A 19646-nucleotide genomic window follows, 5' to 3' on the forward strand; every position below is an offset into this window, starting at 1 on the left:
ACTGCACTGCTGCGTGTTTCCACTTTCTTCTCTTAGTCCATCATAGCAAGCTCTCCTCTATTTTTATTCATCTTGCTGCATTCGCTTCCCTTGATACTGTGGACCGTCCTACTCTTCTCTTATCTCTCTCTCCTCCCTGGGATTTTCCAGTACCATCCTCCAGAGGTTTCACTCGTATCCCTACGATCACTCCTAGCCACTCCTGCTCTCACCTCCCATTCCTTTATGGTGTTCCTTTCACTGACCAGCCTTAGATTTGCTTCGAGGCCTGAGAAGATGACGTGCGGTCAGGCCGGTCCTTCTAGGAAGCCACAATGCCTAGCTGGGAGGTTAAGACCCACCACACGAGTACTGTCCCAGGAGAGGCAGGATCTTAGGGAGGAAATAGAAGCTGCTGAAGAAACCTCCCTGTGCAGCAAAGAAGACTTGGTGAGGACGAGCGAGGATCCAGCGGTGGGGCAGTGCAACCAGAGGCATAGAAAGAGTAGGGCCTGAGGGCCAAGGCCCACCCAAAATCTCTAAATACCCACTCGGCAGTGTCGGCATTTACGGATATTTTGGTCAGTGCCGTGGGCCCAACTACATTAGCTTCAGGCCCCATTTGCTAGACAATCCTGGCTACGCCTCTGAGTGCAACACGGAATGATCCCAGGAACAGAGTGCGCTCCAGAGGTAGAAAAGGCCAGTAGTATGAACTCAGAAAGGTGGGAGGGCCAGGAAGAAGAGCAGCAGACGCAAGACTGGACTAGGAGGGGTGAAACCCTGAGATGGGAATAAGGTTCGAGATCCAGGGGAGGGGAAGAAGGCCAAGGACAAGGAACCAGGAAAGAACAGCACAGAGGACCTGGCGAGCCACAAGAAAGCGTTCTCTCCAGAGTAGAGTAGAGCGTTGAGACGCGCTGCCCTTCCGGAACTCCAGGGAGACAAGGACCCAACTGCGTGAGTCTGACATCATAGTCATCATCAGCGTCTCATGCATCGTTGGTAGCCATGATGGAATGGGCCACCGACTCTCCAATGGGCATACAGCCTGCATCTGCCACGCCGTGATGCGATGCGATTCTGCAAGATTATGTCTTTGAGCCCTTACTGTTTGCCCTCCACGCTATTCCTCTTTCTGCACTCATCAAATCATTCAATCTTTCATGCATTCACAGATGTGCTCTTCCTTATCTTTTCTTTCTGGTTCTCTTCACTCCACTGTTTCCTCATGCCTGTCGGCCTTCTAATCCTGCATGGCCTCCCACTTTCTTCATCTAAACCCTTCTAAGACTAAAATCCTGTTTTTCCCTTGTACCCCCCTCCTTCACAGATCCCTAACACTGTTTGAATCTGCCGTTTCCACCTCTATAATCTTCGCTGCACTCATCCCTTTCTCTCAATGCATGCCATTGAACTGTATATCTCCTACTTTACCCATCCTGATTATTGCTCTGCCCTCCTGGATGGCCTTCCCTCTCCTCATCTTACCCTTCTTTTTACCTCCCCGTGCTTCCATTCTGCCTCCTTCTTACCATTTGAATCCTGTCCTCATTTCCACTTCCTTTGTATAGTTTTTAAATGTTTACATGGTCTTGCTCCTTCTTTTCTTTCTTCTTTGGTCTATACTGTTCCCCATTCCGTCTTTTCCGCTCCCAATCACTTTGCCTCCTTTCTGTCCCTAAACCTCTGTGTGCACCTCCTGCTTTCGTTCCTTGTCGCTTCTTGCCCCCAAACATTGGGACTACTAGGCCTTTGGTATCCGCTCATCGTCTACATTTCACGGCTTTCGTTCTTGCCTAGAATTACATTTCTTCTCCCTTCTTTCTGACTCCTATTTCTTTCTCCATTTGTTTTGCTGCCATCATGACTATTGTTTACTGGAAACGCAGGGCAATTTTGTGAAAGTGCTCTATAAATACCAATAAATACAAATACTAAAATGTGTCTTGCCGGGATTCAAGTCTGCAAATCACGCACAGATCTCACCAGAGAGCGCGTAACCTGATGAACTGTCCTCTTACCAGAGTACAAATCCCACTTAGATGTGATTTTCTCACAGAGAAAATCACTAGATGCCTTTTCAACAAGCCTAATAAAGTTGTACCTCATATTGAAAGTCACATGACAACACCCCTATTTTCTACATACATACATACATACATTTACCTTCTATGGTCTAACAGTGCCATCTAGTGGATTTATCTTTAATGCAAAACCTTTTCACATTTTTTAGTCTTTTTTTTCTTTTACCTTTCCTAACATGCATTCTTCCAACATTTGACCTAAAGAGTACCTTTTAACGGGAAGGGCTACCCTCTCGGCCCCCTTCTCCCATTGACCACTGAAGCCTCCCTTAATCCCTCACATATTTCCTTATTTGAACTGTATTTTTTTTGCTATTATTTTCCAGACCTGCAATACTGTATTATTGAATACATATCTTTATTCTTTCATCCTGCCGTTATTTTTTTATCCTCTTTATTTTTGTAATTCATTATTTTTATAACTTCTTTTATTGTCTCTTCATTTTTTCCTGCAATGTAATCACTGGTAACCACAAATCCCCTCACACAAAATCCTTAATTTCTTGTGCTCTTGGACTAATTCCTAGAACTGTCTCCATGTAACGATATACAACCATAATTACTGTTTTTTTTTGTTGTTAATTGATACCTTTGGTGACTTCAAAATAAACTTCAAAATAAATCGTTCTGCAACTCCTACTACAGGAGTGTGGCTCCTATTACATATTTATAATATATTTTTGTGCATGCTAAATTCATATTGCCACCAAGACATTTTCATGCCAATTTCAACAGTGCCACCGACTTTCATATTTCTGTCATGCCATAAGACTCCGCCCAGAAAATTACACAGACAATATCATACCGACCTCAGAAAATTGCTGTTTCACTCCAGGTTGATGTAGGAAACATTGTTGCATTTTTCCTATTGCCTCCAAAAGTCGTTGAAATCAAATCAACATCAACTTTTAAATCTATGTGGGCACATTATGAGCATGTTCTGGGTTGGGGTCAAGGTTACTCAGCCAATTCCCTCCCGAGCAGGGCTAGGGTTGACGTCAGCTACCCTGACCCCCTGCATGTGACAGACGGGTACCAGGAGGCAAGTGAACCCCTTTCTCTGCCAGAGGCCCAGTGCCAGCGGCAGATTAACCTCGCCCATCTGTAATCCAAAGGCTTGTCACGAAAAGGGCTATGTCCTTCGACTTTTACTTTCTCTTGTCGTCTCAGCATTATTATTACCATGTTTTTTATTGTTTTATTAACATAGTTTTTTATAATATTATTAATACTAAATTCTTATTGTATTATTTGTATAATTAGTGTGATTATTAGTGTTACTCTTATTGTTACTCCTAGCTGTCTTATTCTTCTAATTACTATTATCATTACTATGAGTCCTTGCTCACTTTCCCACAACAGTGCCATGACTGGCCTCCATATTGTCTCCTTGAGGATTTTCTCCAATATTTCTTTAATACAATAACAATTATTGTCCCTTTTTTTCTCCCTAGATTGACCATCCACACTTTGACATGCCGGCGAGGAGCCATTTTGAGAAGGAACGTGACTACCTACAGGTACAGCCTCAACTAGATTGCAAATGAGTTAATCTTTGAAACTTAGCGATCACCCGAAGGGATACCCATTTAGGGGGTTCATCTGAGTGGGGTTTATGTGAGGCAAAATGTAGAGCCATTTTAGTACTCCCAGTTTGTATCCAGCCATTAGCCGTGCTATGGGCATCAAATTCTTCCTGGGTTCCCATGTCCAACAATGCATCGTACGGCGAACGCGGCTTGAGCTCCACCATAGACAATGGTGGTCACATGAAAAACATGACGGCCGTGGTGATAGCGGGTCGCCATGGCCTCTGCCTGCTCTAAGCCGTAGGGATCCCTGCTTCTCCGCTGCCTTCAAGTACCAATGGTGGTAGAGACAGATTCCCCAATGCGAATCCCACTCCCTGGGAGGAATCAGAGCGTTTGTCACGCATATGTGCCTTGTTGCACCACTTCAATATGTCGGTGATGCATCAAGCAGGACATCACCCACGCGTCATGGTGCTTGTGCTGCGACGGAATATCAGAGCATAGGTCACATTGAGGTGAACGTCACCCAGCCCCTAGAGATGAATGGAATGCCATTTTTAGAAACACATTCTCTGCAGGACAGCAGCTGTTCACTAGCAAGTACCCAGAGATATAACACAGTGCCTTTAAACAATCGTGGCTGCGAAGGCCTTGATCACCCATCACGACTACTGCGCATGATATGCTAATGGTCACAGAGACAGGCAGCACATGCTTATCACACTTGCTTTAAATTATATTTGGTGGATGTAGTGCCATTATACAAAACCAGGAGCAACTGGGCCAGGTGTATTGACCTCTGAGGGAACTACATGTAAAGGTCAGGTTTGTGGGATAACCCAGGCAGCTCTTGCCTGTTGAATCTGCTTTTATCATTTGACCGAATGACCATTATTTATATCTCAGGGGAGGTGTTTCCTGTTGTGTACTTGGATATCAGTAAATTGCTTGGTCCTGTTCCACACACACACACAAGACCAGCAAGCGTCCTTGGGATGGGAGCAAGTGTTGACAGCTGGGTTAGGAGATGGCTGAGTATTATGTTATGTTCAAAGCATTTTCTAAAGCGTGACTATCACCAACTAGGGCATCATGGTGCTGACGGAGAGGGATTAAGCAGTAACTAGAGCGCAACCACAGGAGCTAGGCAGAGTACAAGGAAGTCTTGAGGGCGCCAAAATGGCAAAAGATCTGAGGTTTCGCTGAGAAATAGCGAGATGAGTTCCACAGTTGCGCAGCAGTGACTGAGAAGGAGCCACTGCCTACCCTAGAATAATTAACATGCAGACAGAAATACACAAGGCAGTAGCCGAATGTAATGCGCGGAGGGAACATACTGAAGGAATTTTGCCTGAAGGAATTCAGGCCTTGATTTGTTGAAAGCATGGTGTAAAATGCAAAGGCGTTCAAACTTGATCCTCTTAGACACTGCGAGCCAGTGAAGGGTGGGGTGAAGGGTGGGGGCACCAACGGCCAGACGAGCTGCAGAATTTTGGAGGATTTACTGACGTGTAGGAGATAGTCTGGCTGAACAAGATAGAGGGATAGTCATTGGCACACCTGCTCCCTCCTTTCCTGTCGCTCTCTGGCCGACCTCTCTTGGCTCTCTTCCTTCTCCCACCTGTGAAGCTAAAAACCTCGGGGTCATCTTCAACTCCACTCTCTCCTTCTCTCCTCACATCTCTGACATCACATTACCAGCTGCACCTCCTCAGAGTTATTTTTCCTTTCCTCTCCTTCCCCCAGAAGCTCACTGTCTCCAGAGTTCTGGTTCTCTCTAGGCTGGACAACTGCAACAGCCTATTTCTAAATCTGCCTGCTTCTAGTCTCTGCCCTCTGCAACTCAACCAGAACAGGCCTGCGTGACTTGTCCTTGGCCTCAAGCCCAGGGATCGTATCTCTCCAGGACTGAAATCTCTGCACTGGCTCCCAGTGGCTGCAAGGATTAAGTTCAAAACCCTCTGCATTGTCCAGAAGGCCTTCTGGGGACTGGGGCCTCAATACCTTCAACTCTCTCTTCCTAAATATCTTCCTTCTCGAGAGCTTCGCTCATCCACCTCCAACTCCCTCAGGGTCAGTCGCTTCTCCACGCAACGAGTTGGTGGTAGATCTCTTTCTTTCTTTCTTTAGCTGGGGACTCCCTCTGGAACAGCCTCCCTGCCTCCCTGAAACTTGAGGAAAACCATCTCCGGTTCCGGAAGCATCTCAAGGCCTTCCTCTTTGCTTTGGCTTTCTCTCCTCCTCTCCCCTGCTGAACTCCTGACTGAAACACCACTGTCACCTGGCTACCCTCAGATCTCGGGCCCCGGTCCCCTTCCACACCAGCTGCACACCTGCACTGCCTCCAGGGCAAACTCTGTACTTGGGGGCTGTTTCTGTATCCCCCCCAACTCCCCACCAGCTCTTGACACTTTATGCCTGCACTTACCCCTGCACTTGCCACTAGCTGGCCGCACTTTTACCTACTGTTTTTATTTATTCTATTTATTTTTTACTGTTGATCCTATGTATTGCACCGCCCCCTCTCCCTACCCGCACTTTCCCTTTCCCCCTTCCCTGCACTTGCGCGATCTCAATGTCACCTGGCCTAGTAAGATCGTTGTCTCTGTCTTCCCTCTGTTCCCCCTCCCCTGCCTCATCGCGCTTTGAAACACTTGTGCATAGGCGCGTTATAAATGCCATATCATATCATATCAATAGTCCAGTGTCCCTGGTGTCAGGAAGGTACAACCAGCGGACAGAGCCGAGGAGGAAGATTGGGAAGAACTTTGCGCAGGATCCACAGTTTAAAGTGGACGTATTGGCACACGACGCTCACCTGAGTCTGCATAGACAATGAGGCAGAAAACTTTACCCCCTGGTTCATAACCAAAGGATAAGGCAGTGGAAAGGGGCTGTGTTTGTCAGGCCAAACAACTGTGGACGAGGGCGCAGTCTCAGGTACAGAACCAACTATTAACACCTCATTCTCTTTGCCATTAAGGTGCAGCCAGTTGTTGCCCATCCAAGAATGGATGGCCGACAAGCAAGAACGACAATGCTCAGCAGTAGTCGAAAGAGAAAGGTCAAGGCGCACCAGGATTTGCATGTCATTTGCATGTGAGTAATACTGAATGTATCAGTTTCACAGGAAGCTGAATATATACATCAAACAAAAGAGGGGAAAGAGCAGGACCCTGAGAAACACCACATGTGAGGGGCCTTGCAGATGAGGAGACTGGGGAAAGAAACAGGGATTGAGAGCATCCAGAGAGAAATTACACTACCCAGTCCAGGACCGAGCCAGAGCAACCAGCCGATGACCTCTCCAAAAGGATGCAATGGTGAACTGTGTAAAATGCAGTGTAGAGGTCACGCAGGATCAGGGCTCCAACCCCACCCTGATCCACGATCTGAGCCGGTCATCAACTGCGGACACCAGGAGAGATTAAGTGCCCCGGCAAGGGTCGGAACCCAGACTGGAAGGAGTCAAAGTATCAAGAGTCCTCGAGAAATTAGCAGAAAATAGGAGTGACAAAAGCTTCCAAGAGTTTCATCGGAAAAGAAAGAGGGGATATAGGGTGGAAATACTGAGCAATTGCAGAATCAAGATTAGGTTTTTTTAGAAGAGGAATGATCAGAGCATACTTAAGTTTGTCCGGAATATGACTGTTAGCAAAAGGCAGGTTCACAGCACCAGATACCAGAGGTGCCATAGATCGAATCATGGCTTTCAGAATACTGAGCTTAACCGGTTTCGGCAGGAGAGATCAACTTCAGACCCCGAGTGGCAAGAATAATGTCAGAGTCGCGGAAGACCAGGAGGATAGACCAAGAGTGGCAAGGCAGACACGGCACCAGAGGGTGAACAGTCCCGCACCTGAGGCCACAGAAATGGCAATCTTCTGTTTGATGGTCACAATCTTGTCATTCAAAAAAACACTGCCTTTGAGAAGGAGATACCTGGTTAACAGCGGAATAGGGCTAGAGAGATTGAACAAGCTTAAAATGATTCTTGGGAGAGATGATCGCGGATTCCACACTAGAGGAAAGGTGAGAACATTTAGGCTTCATTACCGAATCTTGGTATAGCGCTGTGGCCTCGCGTAATGCAAGGCTTGCTATAGGACAATAGGAAATGCCATACTTTCTCTTGGCTTGCCTACGGGCAAGACGAAGGCTAGAATGCTTGGCTGAGAACCAGGGCTCAGATTGATGGCTGCAGGGCCTATCCGCTTTTTGGAGAGTCAGAAAATTGTCAGTCAAGAGCAGTACTGTGAAATGGCTGCCAAATCGATGGAGATACCAGACGGAAGAGAATCAGAGAAGCAAGAGGAAACAGCCGTAGTGCATACATTGCACCACCGCCGCACAGGGGAGCGGGGAAGGATGTGTAGCGTAGAAGAATGACATACATTCCAAGGGAACGGGATGACTGCATGATCGGACCAAATAACAGATAGAGCGGGAGATCAAGAGCATTAGCAAGAACATGGGTGGAGCCCCCCGCCAGCAGAGGAAGGCCGGGATCAGACAAAGAGCAAATAATCCCATCAGCCTGCAAGTCATTTGAGTTGTTGGGGTGAAGATTAAAGTCCCAGAGAAAAATCAGGGTCTCATGTTGCAGTCTAAGATCGGACACAATTTGCAAGAGGGGCAGGTCGAAACCCGGATCATAGCTAGGGGGGCGTTAAACAAAGAGATAAAGGGTACAGGATGGGGAAATAACAACATAGATTTAAGAGCCTCCCTGTTCATAGTATGAATAAAAGGGTTCCATGTTTTTTTTGGGGGGGGGTTTACCCCCACAAACCCGCCTACCCCATTCATCTTTTCCTATTGCCTACCCCCCTATCCCTTATCTGCCCCCCCTGGGGGGCGTTATAATATACACTTTGAAATGCCTGGCGTTGCACTTGCAGGCGATGAAAGGATGTTGTACCAATAAAAGGCACAATGGTACATGCAAAATTTGCACGGTGTATAAGAGCAATCCCTCCACCCGGACGGGGGGCGTCTCTATGCAACCTGAGTATGCGATAACTGGGGGGAAGGGGCAGAGCATAACAAGCGACCCAGCTGAGGAGTCTTTGAGCGAAGTCTCTGTGACGCAGACCAGATCTGGGGAGTGATCGGCTAACAGACCATGGCAAGCTGCAGCATGAGCCACAAGAGAGCGGACATTGAACAAAAGATTACTGACAGCACAGGGAGTGTCAGCGTGAGCCGCCATGGATCAGCCAGATGGTGCTGCCAGTGTAGGTTCATCACGAGAGTAAATTATCCTACTATTAGTGAGAGGATTCAGATGGAGGCCGTCTGTAGCGCGGATGAGCGCAGATGAGCGCAGATGAGTGCAGATGAGCGCAGATGAGCACAGATGAGTGCAGATAGGCCAGACTTTGGCAGAACTTCGGTGCAGCTGAAGCGCTTCCGCTGCACCCGTCTGCTGCACCTCCGGGTGGGAGTTGAGATCACATAGCACATGGTAGTGGCAGAAGCCAATCAGTATGGAGAGCCCAAGCCTAGCGAGAACAGACTCGCAGGGTGTGTGAATGTCAGCCAAAAAGAAGACAGGCGAGCCGGCAGAATGAGCTCTGTGGATGCCAAGGTGGCCTGGTAACCTCGCCCCGCAAGCAGCGGGAGTACAAGGAAAAAAAACAATTGAAATAAAATAATAGAGGGATATGAAAGTAAATTTAAAATGTGGTGCATGCATGCAGAAATGAAATGTGAAAGAAAGGCACCCAGTCAAACGCCGGCGGAAGATAAATACTGGTCAATGGAGTCTAGGCCAAGGAAAGAGGGTAACCACTTGAATTAACTATAGGAAGGAACCGCCCTTGCAGGGCATACACGCTAGAACTGGCTGGCCGATTGAGTGGTTGGTGTGATGTCACGTGCCCTGACGTGAAAGGTCACGTGACACAGGAAGGGGAGGAGAAAATAAAGGTATCACCGGAACTGGCGTATTCGCGCCAGTCCGGGTTTATGCAACCTAACACAGAGTCGCGTGTTATTGCTGCGCGGCGCCCTGCATGCTACGAGAGCAAGACGGCTTCCGCTGAAGGCCGCGTTCATTCCCCTGCTGCCGTCCGCTCTACCGGCGGCAGCCGACATCAAACTGGCGACGAGGCGGTTGTGGACTGCGCGCCTCCCGGCATCAGAGGGAGCCGCTGCATCCACGGACCCACGTAATCGTCGCGGATGCCGGTAAGCACTGTCCCCGGCTCCGCCCACGCTCAATGCACGATCCTGCTGGCCGCACCTGAAAAAAAAACTGCGCTCGTCTCGCGCTCTTGAAAAAAAAAAAATCATATATACAGGAAAAAAAAAAATAAACCTGTTACGCCAGCGCCCCAAGGGAACCACAGCACGATTTATCACACACGGCACGCGCATATCACACGCGGCCCGCCCAGAACTGCAGCGCTCCACGTGGGGTCACGTGCCATCACACCAAGCACCCCAGCGGCCACGACAAGCTCACTAGCAACACTCAGCACCCAATAGAGCAGCATGTCGAGCCCAAGCACCAGCCCGACAAGAATCACCAACTCATCATCATCAAGGAGAAGCATCACTGATGAGCGCAGCGATCCCACGCTAACAACATTCATGCCACCATTCGACCCTTTCACCAGCGGAGCTGCCATCAGGTGGGAAATATGGCTGCAACAATTTGAGATGCACCTAGAGGCCAGAGACATCGCCACACCCAAAAAGATGCGCACCTTCCTTTTGCTCAACGCAGGGTCAGCGGATCTGCGCCTTTTCAACGCCCTGCCAAACCGTGGGAGCGACATCGACTATGCAGCGGCGAGAGCTGCGCTCACCAACATGTTTAAGCCTGACCTCAATCCAGACTATGAGCGGTTCCACTTCTGTATGGCGAGACAACGCGAGAGAGAGACGGTGGACAAATTCCACGCTCGCCTTCGCGAAATGGCCGTAGGCTGTGAATTCCCGGACGAAGAATTCGCCATTCGCCTCCAAATCATCAATGGGATCTCCTCTGAAAAACTAAGAAGGGCAATTCTATCAGAGAGGAACATGCGACTATCGCGCATTCTCGAGACAGCGCGTCTCCATGAACAGACAGAAGACCAAGTAGCGGTAATGGAAGCTACCATCCCGAGACTACCGCTAGACAGCCCCAGACCCGCAGAAGACGTAGCAGCTATCTCCAAGCAACAAAGCAGGCGCCCGAAACAGAACCAGAGGCCCCACCCGTCACAAGGACGAGATCAAGCCTGCAAATGGTGCGGAGGCCCATGGCATAAAGGCGAATCTTGCCCCGCCTTGGGGTCCACATGCAGAAAATGCAATCGACTTAACCACTATGCAGCCGTCTGCCTGAATCCGCCGAACAGGAATGACAAAGACCCAGGCTCACGCCCAGCACAAGAACAACGAAGAAAATTCGCACCCAGAGAACCTTCCCGCCAACAAGCGAGGAGAGGTAAAGCTAGAGCAGTCGATGAGTCCCAAAGATCCCCGAGCGACTGCGACGACAGCGACAGCAGCTCATCCCCCGAAAGGCGGAACAAAGGGAGGAAGAAGAAAGGGAAAAGACAAGTACACCGAGTACACTTAATATCAGCAGTCAAATCAGGCCGGTCACGGCAGAAGAAGAGACCATCGTGCACAGTCCTCTCCAACGGAGACCCACTCAAAGTAATAATTGACACTGGCGCGACAGTAAACGTCATGCCTGTGACCGCATTCAACAGACTTCACCCAAAACCAGAACTCCACAAGAAGAAAGTCAGGCTATATGCCTATGGATCCAAGAAACCCCTCCCAGTGCAGGGATCGTTCAAATCAGACTTTGCGCACAACAACACAAATTGCCGTGCACGGATCTACGTCGTAGATGCCGGCTGCGAAACTTTATGGAGCTGCAGAACAGCAGAGAAACTGAACCTGATACACTTTGCATTCAGCGTTCAACACGACGAACTTAGCAACATCCTAGGTCGACACAAGAAACTGTTTCAAGGCATCGGATGCCTAAAAGGGAGGTCTATCAAACTCCACATAGACCCTACCGTTGAACCCAAGGCGGTGCGCCACCGACGGATCCCATTTCACCTGAGAAATGCAGTAGAGAAAGAGCTATCTAAGCTCGAAGACGCAGGAATCATCGAGAGAACATCAGGCCCGACCCCGTGGGTCTCGCCAATGGTGGTAGCCCAGAAACCGAAACAGCCAAACGCAGTAAGAATATGCATTGACATGAGGCTCCCCAACGTAGCCATCGGCCGAGAACGCCACGTAACTCCCACCATTGACGAGCTCATCGTGGATCTCACAGGAGCGAAAGTATTCAGCAAACTCGATCTCCGGTCGGGATACCACCAGCTAAGACTATCCAAAGAATCACGTTATATCACCACGTTTTCGTCCCACCTCGGCCTAATGAGGTACAAGCGACTAAATTTTGGGATATCATCCGCCGCAGAGGTTTTCCAGCATGAGATCCGCAAAGTCATCACAGGGCTGGCAGGTACCACCAACATCAGTGATGACATCCTTGTATATGCCTCAGACAAGGACGAGCACCACCGACGGCTGGCAGCAGTCCTGAAAAGACTTGAGGAGGCGGGTTTGCAGAGAAATGTGAGTTCAACAAAGACGAACTATGTTTCTTCGGCTACATCTTCAGCGCAGCAGGAGTATCCCCTGACCCATCCAAGGTACATGACATAAAAGATTTCAAGCCACCCCAGTCTGCCTCAGAGGTGCAAAGTTTCATGGGGATGGCAACATATTGCGCGCGTTTCATCCCCGATCTCGCCAGCATCGCGAGCCCTCTCAGGGAACTGACCAAGAAGGACCAAAGATGGGAGTGGACCGAAGTACACCAACAGGTGTTCCAACAGATCAAAGACGCCCTGTCCGCCACCACGACCATGGCATTCTTCAACGTGGAACGGCAGACTGAACTCCTTGTTGATGCCAGCCCCTTGGGCCTAGGAGCTGTGCTGACCCAAATAGACAGCGAGGGTAGAGTGTTCCCCATCGCGTTTGCCAGCAGGGCCCTCACGAAGCCCGAACAAAACTATGCCCACATAGAAAAGGAAGCCCTGGCCATACTGTGGGGGTGCCGCCATTTCAAGGTGTACCTGTTAGGAAAACAGGCAAAAGTCTTCTCCGACCACAAGCCCCTGATCCCGATATTCCGAGGTTCCGCCCCACACCCTCCTGCCCGCATAGAGAAGTGGATGCTGCAACTGCAGCCGTACAACATTGAGGTACAATATCGGCCAGGCTCGGATAACCCGGCAGACTATCTGTCCCGCCATCCACGACCCGCTACCGACAGCGAACAACATCACGCAAGAGAAATGGACGAGCATGTCTGTCACGTGGTAGCATGCGCCAGGCCGCGAGCCCTGACACTGCAGGAAGTAGTACAAGAGACAAAAGAGGACACAATTCTGCAACACACTGCCTCAGCCATTCAATCAGGAAGCTGGAAAAACTATCTCATGTCGACGTCCCACCGCACCGTATCAGCTCAAACCAAACTCAGAGCCCTGTTTGGGATCAGGCACGAACTCTCGTTAGCACCGGAAGGAGTGCTTCTGAAAGGTCACCGCATCATACTGCCAGAATCCCTCGAAGAAAGGGCACTCAAACTAGCCCACAGTGGACATCAAGGGATTGTCAAGTCCTCGGCGTACCTCAAGTCCAGAATGTGGATGCCAAACATGCACCAAAGAATCACCGAGCTGGTAGAGTCGTGCGCAGCCTGCCAAGCGTCCAGGAGACCAGAGAACCCAGAACCGATCAACAGTGTCCCACGGAGCTGCAAGCGATGGGACGCGGTCAGCATGGACCACTGCACCATTGCAGGCGAGGGATACCTGCTCGTAGTGATAGACGAATTTAGCAGATACCCCGAAGTAGAGCATGTGTCATCCACCAACGCTGAAACCACCATCCTCACGCTGGAGAAAATATTCGCCACGCATGGGAACCCGAGGAAAGTGAAAAGTGACAATGGACCATCATTCACCAGCCAGGAGCTGCGGGAATTTTTCAAAGAAGTAAACGTAAAACATCAGCGCATTACCCCACGATGGCCTCAGGCAAATGGTGATGCGGAACGCTTCATGGGGTCGCTGAACAAAGTTATCAGAATTGCCAAGGAGCAAAGGCACCCCTGGCTAAAGGCAGTGTATCGGTTTCTAAGAACGCACCGGCAAACCCCACACTCCACCACTGGAATCAGCCCAGCAGCCCTCATGTTTGGAGTACCAATACAGGCGGAACTCCCGGTACATCCACACTGGGTTGCACCAGAGCTAGACATCCCAGAAATGGACGCAAGAAGGAAGAGGCACAACGAGCAAGAAAGCATCGCCAGACGCGCGTGCCATCGAGAACTAAACCCAGGAGACACGGTCCTCGTCAAGAACCGGGCACAGCCAAAGAAGATGTCCCTAAACTTCGAGGTTCGTCTGTGGACAGTCCAGACCACCAACCACAGCATGGTCACTGCCACCCGAGGAGGGGACACCGTGACCCGGAACATATCCCACTTTAGGAAAGTACCCCCGGAAATGTGGGAAGAACACCCCCTATCCCCGAGAGAAAGGACCGCTGACACGCCCCAAAGACGCATGCCATCGAGCAGTGAAAATGCGCCGGAAGAGTCAGACGGACCGCACCCACCAGAGACAAAGATGGGGGAAAAGACCACCATAGAAAGCTCGCCCAAAGGAAGGAACACCCGCTACAGCCTGAGAGAGAAGCCCAAGCCGTCATCTCGCCTCCAAGGGTATGTCGTGGACGGAATATACCGTCAAAGAACTGGTGCAAGAGACAACAATCCAGGTTAAAATGTGTTCCATTGTTATCTGTGTTATCTGTGATTTTGCCTCCAAATTGGGGAGGAATGTGGTGTCACGTGCCCTGACGGGAAAGGTCACATGACACAGGAAGGGGAGGAGAAAATAAAGGTATCACCGGAACTGGCGGATTCGCGCCAGTCCGGGTTTATGCAACCTAACACAGAGTCGCGTGTTATTGCTGCGCGGCGCCCTGCATGCTACGAGAGCAAGACGGCTTCCGCTGAAGGCCGCGTTCATTCCCCTGCTGCCGTCCGCTCTACCGGCGGCAGCCGACATCACAGTTGGGGGTTAAGTTCAGAAGCAAGGCATATCCAATTCTCTTTATAAATGAGGCTAGTGAACGCCTCCCAGGCCAGGGTGGCGCTGTTGATGCAGTCCTGCAGCGAGGGTCGTCTTTCAGCCCTTGGGGCCCTGTCTCATGCTTGCTGAACTGCATTGTGGGACACTCTGCGGTGGTGGTGTCGTGCTTAAGTTGCACTTGCATCGGTCATGCACTGAAGGGCACCTTTTAGCATTGCTATGTTGGTATCCTGGGCAAGATGCCCTGGTGTCAGCCACACTGTGGCACGCTTGCGATTGGTAGTGCTCGAGTTCTGCCACATGTGGTGTGCACTGCAGTCATAGCTGCACACAGGGCCGCATTCCACTATTGCAGTGGGTCCAGTCTTGCCCCTTCCCGTTTTGCAGCAGTGAGATCAAGTCAGTGTTACAGCACTGGCCTCCTGGCTTCTTTCTTCTTGCAGTGTAAGGTTTGCAGTCATGGTGCCCTCTTATGCGGGAGGAGCAACTGCACAAGTGCACTGGTAATTGTTACTTTCTTTTATTTGTGAGTGTTGTTTACGAAAAGGTACAACGTCCTTTCATCGCCAGGCTTTCTAATGCCTGCCTTTTAAACGTGCATAAAATAACGAAAAAGTTCATCGAATTTTTTAGGGGGGGTGGGAAACGGCAGATATACAGAGAGATTATCTGAAGGAACGACCAAACAGCCTGAAGTTGTCTAAAGTGAGTCTGAAGGTCTGGGAAGTGAGGGTCGATTCCTTGTGAGTGCTCACATTTAGAGGGAACAGGCAGGTGAAGCCTTGGTCTGAGGACCACCAACAGCCAGGAGGCAATGACAGTCTTGAGTGTAAGACTGGTGCTTGTGGTGACAGGGGAACTTAAACTGCTAGCCGCAGGAGTAGGAAGACACGCCTCATTTCAAGCTTCTCCAGGATCTTAGGAAGTCCTCTTCGTGAGTTCAGGGAAGGTGTGCCACAGCTGAGAGCCCCACATGTGCACGGTTCTTACTGCAAATCCTCAGAAATGGACAGCATTTATAAGTGTTATTTTATAGTATATATGGATGCTGATGGAATATACCGAATAAACGTTGATTGACCTGCTGAGCACTGAGTCTGTGGGTTGGTGAGTCTGTTGTGGGCATCTCATTGCACGGCCGCCATAGCTAAGTAGTGCTGGAAGAGCGTGACGACATCCCACGGAGAGCAGCGAGGTACACATTTATGAAACGTAAACACACTGGAACTCATTTTTGAAGTTTGCGTAAAATATTCAGAGGGCATTTGTTACATTTTCGCTTGGGTGCAAACAGGTCCCCTCCGGCCAATTTAGGTCATTTGCACTGAAAAGTGCAAAGGGAGGAGTAAAATGCTGGTGGAATACCCTTTACACTGTTCCCTCGAACATTTAATTGAAAATTGAGTAAACGCTGCCTACCATTTACACACAGCAGGCAGCGTTTACAACAAATTACCATGGAATCCGTTCCTTTTTGCTAGCGTGAAAAGCAGGCAGATTCCATAAGACAACACCATGCTGGTGTGAAGGTTGTCACGTTTGTATGGCGAATAGCATGAGGGAGTTGGGAACGGATATCCTGCTCCGTGCCGCCTCTCCGCTCTATCACTGAATTAAATGTGGAGTAATTTTACACATTCATTTTACATTGATCCATAGTGAAAATGATCTGCAAAGCCTTGGAGTCAATCCTTTCCTTGATGAATAGCAAATCAAGAGCTGGAGTGATGTGGTTGAGTCGTTGAAGGCTAAAGTTCTCGGGCTGACTGGATTCAGGCCCCCTAGGGCTTGCCAGGGATTTAGCTGGAAATCCAGGGTTCAGGGACTTGCAGCGAGATTTTTCACAGCGAATAGTGAATCGATTTTAGGAGCGTATTGAAGGGAGAATCCTTCAGAGTTGTGGGAAACCTTCTTTTTTGCCTGTGTTTTTTTTTGCAGTAATCGAGAGATCACTGTCAAATATCATCAGGGAGGTTATTTTCTTATTTATTTAAATTTATATAGTGTACAAATAGCCCTTGGACTTCGAGGCGCTGTTACATGTGATGAGCGTAGTTACATGAGGCATCTGAGTGGCCTTTGGAGTCAATACAGATTAGATACATACGTTATATATTACAGGCAGGTAATATTGATAGCGTTGTATGTAGGTTGTACATGGTCAGGATTGGGTGAAGAATAGAGTCTTGACCGCTCTGCGGAAGGCTATGTGGGAGTGTACAGCTCTTAGAGATGGTGGAAGGGCGTTCCATTGCAAGGGCTGCTAAGTAAGGGAAGCTGGCGCCTCCCGCTCTGACTCACTTGATTTTGGGAACTGTGAGCATGTTAGAGTAAGGAGTTCCGATTGGTCTTGAGGATGCAACTATTTGTATTCTTTGGGACAAGTAGGGGGGAAGTTTGGTTGACACATTTTTGGCTCAGGGCGCGGGTCTTGAATAGGACGCACTCTTTAATAGGTGGCCTGTATGCCTGTGTTCTAGCTGCAGTTATGTGTTCCCTTTTGAGGATGCCTAACGCTGCACGCAGAGCACTGTTTTGGATAATCTGCAGTTTCTCTATGTTGTTTACTGATGTGCCCAGAAAAAGGGCATTACAGTAGTCAAGCCTTGACCCTGTTATAGCTCTGGTAATGGTAAGGCAATTGTCCTTGGATAGGAATGGTCTAGCTGTATTTAACATTTTGGTGAGGTATGCTGTGGCAGAGGCAATGGCATTGACTTGCCTGGTCATAGAGAGGCTTGAGACTAAGTATATTCCGAGAGTTTTCGCTGATCCGGAGACTGAAATTTCCATGTTGCCAATAGTGAAGTGGCTGGATTGGGTGTTGAGTTTCTTGAGGGTTTTATTGGACACAATCAGGAGAAGCTCAGTCTTGTACTGTTGAGAGATAGTCCGTTCATGGCCATCCAAGCTTGGCTGGTTGCGTATACAGCGTTGAGGGCTCTGGAGTCCGATTCATAGTCACGTTACTGGAAGGAGGACTTGAGTATTGTCCTCGTAGTTGATGTAGGAGACAACTAATGAGTCCAGGAAGTGAAAGAGGGGTCTAGTGAAAATATTGTAGAGGGTGTGCGAGGTGCAGGATCCTTGTGGCACTCTGCATAAGATGATGGTAGGTGAGGCTGAGGCTAGGTTGGAGAAAACTTGCATGGTCCTACCTTGCAAGAAGGATGTGATCTAGGCGGGGGGGTTGGGAGAGAAGTTGGCTGTTGATGTCAGCTAGTGGTAGAGGATATTGTGATCGACAAGATCAAATGCTGCAGAAAGGTCTAAGAGTAGGAGTAGAGCAGGTTTACCCAAATCTCTTGCGTCATCTATTTGGTTTTTCAGATCAAGTAAGGCTGTTTCAGTACCGTGCCAAGGCGAAACCCAGATTGACGCAGCCTGAGGAGTTTGTTCTCCTCAAGGAATTGTTGCACTTGTACATAGGCTGCTTTGTCAAGTATTTTTAACAGGAAGGGGACAGTGGTTATGGGCCTGTAGTTGGGTGACATGGGGTCCAAGGTGGTGTTTTTTAAGTGAGGGAGGGCACAAGCTTCTTTGAGGCAGGAGGGTACCTGTCCGGTGGAGAAGGATGTGTTAACAAAGGCTGTCAGAAAGGGGGCAAGTGTGCTGGCACAGTCCTTGATAATGGCCGCGGGGCAAATGTCCCCTTTGCAGTTGGAGGGTTTGATGGATTTCATGATATTAATTATATCCTGCTCCTGGATTTCTTTGAAGGAGAACGTAATGGTTGGTCCTTTGTTTTGTGGTGGATTTGGGAGTGGTGAGTGGGTAAGAGTTTGTTGGGTCGTTTTAATTTTGATTTGGAGGGTGTCCAATTTGTTGAGCATGGCTGCTTGGATCCCATCACACCAGGTCTTATCCTTGGTGATGTCCTGAGGGGGGAGGGGGTGGTATGAGTCTCTAAGTCCAGGAAGATCTCTTCAGTATCTGATTTGGCATCAGATAACCTAGATTTGAATGAGGTTGCTTTGGCTCAGATGATGGCTTTTTTTGTATTCTTTAGAGCAGTTTTGGAATTCGAGCTTGGCCGAGTCTGAGTGATTCGCTTGCCATAGGGATAGGGCAGCACATTTTTTGAGCAGAGTTCTAGAAGGTCTGTGGTGAACCAGGGGTTGGCATGACTGGTGGGTTTAGCTTTCTGGGATGTGAGAGGTGCAATAGCGTCCACTGCTAGTTTGATAGCGGTGTTGTAGGATTGTGCGAGAGCCTCTGGGTCGCTGGAGAAGGGGGTCCTGAAGGCAAGCACTAGTAGGTCGGGTAGTGTCCTTTCAGCAGTGATCTGACGAGAGCTTCTGCGGATCACTGGTGGCAGTGATGGCTTAGAATGGTGTGTATTCTTTAAGGCAGTGATGTCCAACTGGATGACGTGGTGGTCAGACCAGGGGGTCAGTGAGTTTCTTGTAATTGCGAGTGGGCAGTTGTGCTGGGCTACCCAATCTACGGTATGACCATGAGTGTGAGTATGGTCAGTAATGCAGTTCCTGAACCCTAGTGTCTCAAGCGCTCTGTTTAGTGGCTTGGCTGCCGGATCTTTGGGATCATTGAGGCTAAGGTTGAGGTCTTCTATGAGAATACCTTTAGTGAACATAGTTAGGTGGTCTGATAGGAGGTGGGTAAGGGCTGTGTGGAAGTCCCCCAAGGGGCCTGGTGGAAGGGTAGAAGAGGTGAAGGGCAATGGTGCAGTTGTGGGAGAGGTTAGGTTTCCCAAGAAGGTAGTCCATGTTGTTCTCCATGGCTGTGTCCGTCTTCCTGATGGATAGGGTGTCCTTTGCTATGAGGGCCACGCCGCCTCCTTTGGCGGGCGGTCATGTCTGAAGATGATGTGCAATGGTGGCAGAGCAAGGGATAGGGCTGGGTCGGAGGCTTCATGCAACTATGTTTCTGTGATCATAAGGACGTCG

General features: G+C 49.2%; 1 protein-coding gene across 5 annotated transcripts in view; it reads left to right on the forward strand.

Annotated features, from left to right (window-relative positions):
- LOC138580092 (kell blood group glycoprotein-like) overlaps positions 1–19646 on the forward strand; it is a 537793-nt gene that overhangs the window by 380962 nt on the left and 137185 nt on the right. For all 5 annotated transcript variants that reach the window (XM_069650368.1, XM_069650367.1, XM_069650369.1 and 2 more), the window contains exon 6: positions 3521–3586. In XM_069650368.1, coding sequence (XP_069506469.1) covers positions 3521–3586 — 66 coding nt within the window. The remainder of the gene's footprint in view (positions 1–3520; positions 3587–19646) is intronic.

The sequence above is a fragment of the Ambystoma mexicanum genome, chromosome 3p (genome assembly GCF_040938575.1).
Source record: "Ambystoma mexicanum isolate Mex_15411 chromosome 3p, UKY_AmexF1_1, whole genome shotgun sequence".
NCBI lineage: Eukaryota > Metazoa > Chordata > Amphibia > Caudata > Ambystomatidae > Ambystoma > Ambystoma mexicanum.